The sequence below is a fragment of the Lygodium microphyllum genome, chromosome 17, assembly GCF_053477565.2.
Source record: "Lygodium microphyllum isolate KBCC chromosome 17, Lygodium_microphyllum_v1.1.10, whole genome shotgun sequence".
Classification (NCBI taxonomy): Eukaryota; Viridiplantae; Streptophyta; class Polypodiopsida; order Schizaeales; family Lygodiaceae; genus Lygodium; species Lygodium microphyllum.
In genome coordinates, this window is record NC_141151.1 from 24,242,367 (window position 1) to 24,247,805 (window position 5,439).

At 41.8% G+C, this 5,439-nt stretch overlaps 1 protein-coding gene across 1 annotated transcript; it reads right to left on the reverse strand.

Moving 5' to 3' along the window:
• Positions 1-1,287: 1,287 nt before the first annotated feature.
• LOC148021691 (ruBisCO large subunit-binding protein subunit alpha-like) lies at positions 1,288-4,845 on the reverse strand. Its single transcript, XM_087697187.1, has 9 exons — positions 4,653-4,845; positions 4,214-4,400; positions 3,701-3,822; positions 3,325-3,532; positions 3,090-3,235; positions 2,692-2,998; positions 2,364-2,614; positions 2,047-2,247; positions 1,288-1,956 (listed from the first exon to the last, which is right to left on the reverse strand). The coding sequence occupies exons 1-9, from the start codon at positions 4,725-4,727 to the stop codon at positions 1,669-1,671; spliced, it is 1,785 nt and encodes a 594-aa protein (XP_087553313.1). The 5' UTR covers positions 4,728-4,845; the 3' UTR covers positions 1,288-1,668.
• Between the last annotated feature and the right edge of the window lie 594 nt (positions 4,846-5,439).

A 5,439-nucleotide genomic window follows, 5' to 3' on the forward strand; every position in this document is an offset into this window, starting at 1 on the left:
TTTTTTCCATTTCCTTTTGTACTTCCTCTTTGCAATTTAGTCAGTTGAATTTTCAATTCAATCCTTCCTAATGGTTGCATCCACCTTATTGTGAACTTTTCCTCAAGCTCAATGAAGGGTGAAATCACTTTAATGAGTCCATACTACAATGTCCAAACAAAGAATCCTTTGGGTGCATTACATTGTTAGGGAAAGAGCTCAAGCCTTAACCCTCACCCCCGGAGTGTCGCCTTTGCACCATAGGGGGGAGGAGGTTATGAAGAAAAGAATTCACATTAGCTTTCCCATGTTGAGAGAGAGAGAGAGAGAGAGAGAGAGAGAGAGAGAGAGAGAGATTAATGATTGCAATATAGTATATTGATTAGGAGTGCAATTGAAGCAGCGTGAGATCTAAGTGTTGTAATCCCCACTTATAGCTCATAATTGTCTTTCCACCTCCTAAATGGGATAATGCACCCATGTAATCACTTCATTGCCTTCAACACCAATACAAATGTGACTATAACTCCCACATCAACATTCACTTAATTGCTTCAACCATCTTCTTGGATGGACGTTTCCAATAAACCCAAAAAAATTCAAGTAAGGTACTTCTACCCTTCAAATTCTCAATAGCCTTGTCAAGGTTAAATTATGTTCATTTTCTACATTGTTTAACCCTATCCCAAACAAACCTAATAAATTCAAGTAATATATTCCTACACTGCATTCTCTACAGCCCCCCTCAAGGGTAGCTTATATGTTGATTTTCTACATTCCACTAGTTTGAAAAGAATTTCGGAGACAAATTACAAGGATTAGAAAAGTATATCAAGATTGAATTGCTGTAGAGCTCTCACTCCTCTCATAGGTTAACTTTGCTACAACCAACATTCTTTAGTACTGCGCCCTAGTTTTCTAACATTTTCAGAACTTCAGTTCATTTCTAAATAAATGTGTGAATGCAATTTTAAATCCTTCAAATGGTGGTATCAATCTGTAGAGGATTGCTTCATTACTTGGGACTTTCAAGTTAGACACTTCTATCATTTTTTTAAAGCAAGGCATCAAATGTGGCATTCTCCTTAGCCTATTGACTATCGTATTTGAGAGACCGCACCGTTATTTGCAATTCATCCTTCCTGCAGAGGAGGGGTTAAGGAATGCATTCGTAGCAGTTCTGAAGAGGAAACTCTGTTCCTAACCGTCAAGTTGGCTCACTCTGTTCTAGCTTAGGGCAAGCAAATTGTCTCAATTTATGCATCTACCATCATTAAACTTTCTGCATCTCTTCTAGTACAAGATCGCTTAACCAGGAGAAAAATGATTTGCAAAGACGGAACTCAGGCCTGTTCACGGGGGGCTTTGATGTAGGGCAGGCAATTCCTTTGGCCCTTTACAGTCCATCAAGAAAAATAGAAACATAGCTACAGAATAAAGTTCCTCGTTGCATCACAGATGATTGAAAAGAGGGAAGCTCTCACTCTCACTTATCCATTCCACAAGACCCAAGAAAGCAATCAAAACGTTTACTCTCAGGGGCGAAAATGCCAAAGTAAAACAGTAAGCTCCTTTGAGACTTCTGTGACGACAACCCCCCATGATCTTCCTAAAACTAGTATCCGAGCACCTTAGGCCTAAATAGCTTTACTAACAAATGTTAGTGCTAGTAAAAGTTGTTTCTGACAACTATATTGTCATGCCTGCCACAGACGGGACTGCAGACGTCTTTTTCTTGGGCTTCTCCACAACAATGGCTTGGGTTGTCAAAACCATGCCCGCAACTGATGCAGCATTCTGCAGTGCACACCTAGTAACTTTAGCAGGGTCAATAACTCCAGCCTCCAATAAGTCTTCATACTTGTCAGTCATTGCATTGTATCCCACTTCCCACTCGCTACTAAGAAGCTTCTCCACAACAACAGCGCCTTCTGTTCCTGCATTGTTAGCGATCAATGCTGATGGAGCCAAAAGGGCCTGTAGAGGAAAGAAACAAGTTCAAAGTCAGATCTGATGCATAATACACATTATATCAAACTATTAGAATCGTGGTTGTGGACTTCCTGCCTTCTGTACTATATCAGCCCCAAGTTTCTCTTCTGGATCTTCTATAGTTTCCTTTATTGCTGGTACTGTAGCTGACAAATGAACGAATGCAGCACCACCCCCAGGTACAATGCCTTCCTCAATAGCTGCAAAAGTTGCGTTCTTTGCATCTTCAATTCGTAATTGCCTATCTTCCAGCTCAGTTTCTGTAGCAGCTCCCACCTGCATGACCCATACCCTGGCATAAGATTAAGGGAAGGCAACCAAGGTGACAAGATGTCACAGGAACTCCCACTTGGATTCCGCATTAGCCTTTTGAAATGTTAAAAGAGCATTACCTTGATAACAGCAACTCCACCTGACAACTTTGCAATTCGCTCAGAAAGCTTCTGTGTATCATAGACAGAATCTGTCTCTGCAAGTTCTTTCTTTATTTGTGCAATACGAGCTTGTATTTCATCTTTGGTTGCTGCATCGGCAATGATGGTTGTGGAATTATTGATGATAGTCACCTTGCGTACCATACCCAGCTGCTCCACTGTAGTATTCTCAGGTTTCAAACCAAGGTCACCGGCTATAAACTCAGCACCTGTAAGCAGCCAGAAGTGTATTAATTGATGATCATTATCAATAGGTACTTCAAAAGCAGATCCACTGAACAAACACCTGTAAGAATGGCAATATCTTGAAGTAGAGCCTTCCGCCTCTCCCCAAAGCCTGGAGCCTTTATTGCAGCTACTTTCACAATACCTCGCAATTTATTGACAACCAAGGTTGCAAGTGCTTCCCCTGACACATCCTCAGCAATAATGAGTAGAGGTGAATTCAGCTGTGAAGTTTTCTCCAATACAGGAAGAATGTCTTTGATAGCTGCTAATTTTTGGTCTGTCACAAGAATTCTAGCATTATCAAACTCCACAGTTAGCTTTTCCTGGTTTGTGACAAATTGTGGCGAGATGTAGCCCCTGTCAATCTGTGAATGAGAAAACCACATGCAGAGTAAGAGTGCGCTCAGCATACCATACATAGTCTCTGCTAGCTTCATGCAGTTTCGTACATCTTACCTCCATACCCTCCTCCACAGTCACAGAAGTTTCAAACGAAGATGATGACTCAATAGACAAGACACCATCTGGTCCAACCTTGTCAATGGCATCAGCAATCATTGTGCCAATAGAATCATCATTTCCAGCAGATATAGAAGCAACAGCTGTAAGTGTAACCAGTGTCAATAACAGACAACCATACCATCTATGTAACTAGAAAACAATCATCATTTATTATTGAAACAAATCATACCTTTGATGTCATCCCTGCCCTTGACAGGACGAGACTTCTTTTTCAATTCCTCCACCAATGCAGCCACTGTCTTATCGATTCCTTTCTTCACAGCCACAGGATTTGCACCAGACGTCACATTAAGAAGTCCCAACCTGATCAATTCCCGTGCAAGGACAGCTGCAGTGGTGGTTCCATCTCCAGCTGAGTCATTGGTCTTGCTTGCCACCTGTCAGAGGACAGACCATGCAATGACACAGGACCCAATAAGAAAGGGGTGCACTCTCAAATGGTGCTCAGACCTAAATGCTTCAGGACACAGCACCCAATAGACATGGGACGCACTCTCCGTGATGCTCAAACATGGACTTTTCTGTGTTAACAAGTCCTTACTTACCTCTCTAATAAGAGCAGCTCCTGCATTTTCCATAGGGTCAGGCAGCTCTATTGCACGAGCAATTGTGACTCCATCATTAATAACCTTGGGTGCTCCAAACTCATCCAGCACAACATTGCGTCCTGAAACAGGAAACCGTGAACATCTAAACAATTTTAACATATTGTTACAAATGCCGTGGATAGCAATAATGGCAACATATCTGCATGATTGCGACAATGTAGTGTCCATAATGATACTGGCATATGTAAAGCCAAATTAAAATTCGATACAGCACTCAGAAATCAGCAGTAAAAGACATTTTCAAGCCAGCAGAGGTGCGCATTAATTACTTGAAGACTGATGGTATCATTAATCACAAGCGCAAAGATTTCAGGCAACTGGGCAGAGAAGTACACCTATTTCCGTCATTGTGGTTTATTCAAGTGCTTATCACACAGAGATTGAAGAAGCTTGAAACAGCAGAGGAGGAGGAGGAGGAGGAGGAGGAGGAGAAAAAAAAGAAGAGATTACCTCGAGGCCCCAATGTTACTCCAACCGCATCAGCAAGCTTGTCAATGCCAGCTTGCAGGGCTGCGCGCGACTTCTGGTCGAACGCTATCTCCTTTGCTTCCGCACGGACGGACAACCCTCTCCTCCCCCGCACAGTAAAGCCGGCAAGCATCGGCTGGTTTTTTCCTCGCCAGCATCCCTTCCGTCTCTGCCAGACAACATCCAAAAACACAAGAGAATCAGTGCTAGGACAGAAAGATAAATGCAAAAGACTGAGACATTCTATCAGATGAAAATATTACAAAAACAGAGCAGATTCTATCCAAAAGATGGAAGAATGTAAAAAACTGAGACGCTCTATTGAACGAAAAGAATGACAAAACATAGCGCATGTAGAATGGACAGAGAGAGAGAGAGAGAGAGAGAGAGAGAGAGAGAGAGAGAAGGAAAAGAGATCTACCGAATATGAAGAGATCGAGGCAGGGCAGGAAACAGACGATAGGGCACCGTGGTTGAGCACTGCCTGTGCTGCCATGACTCGTCTTACCTAGCTTCGATTGATATTCACAAAAGGTCTTCTTCGAGGGGAGAAGAAGCCAGCAGCAGACTTATCGTGAAATGTGCAAACCTTAGGCTGCTTGGTAGATGTTATCTTCTAGAAGGGTCCGACTGCCCCTAATAAACCCCGGTAGCATTGTAGAAAAACACCTAGGTATAGTGTAATCCTACCTTCAAATTTTAAAATGTATTTTTAAAAATAAAATTTGAAAGTGAAAAAATCTACAGATCTTGGAGAATTTTAGTGTATTTTTGTCTCATTACCTCTAAATTTTGACAGAAGACCTATTTATCTTCCCAATTCAAGGTTTTCTAACCTTTTCGGAAAATATTTATTTAGAGCATTGCCCGTTAGGATGAAGAATCTACAAGAACGGCCATGACCAACAAGAAAAACCATTAAGGCAAGTGCACTTTTTTAATGTACTTTCTAGTGCCCTATGTGTAAACGATATCGCATATGATTTTTAGGCCGACTTGCACGCCCAGTGTGTACCCACTAGCCCCAATAGGGATCTTGGACCTAGTAGTGATTTTTTGAGGCCATACTCTACTGGCCTACATTACAGAAGATTCAAACAAATGTAAGAGGGGATTCGTTTGCATGGCTTTGGAAGGAAGAAGAAGAATTAGCTCAATGAGTGTGTAAGAGAGGATTCATTTGCATGATCAAAGGAAGAAGAAGAGTC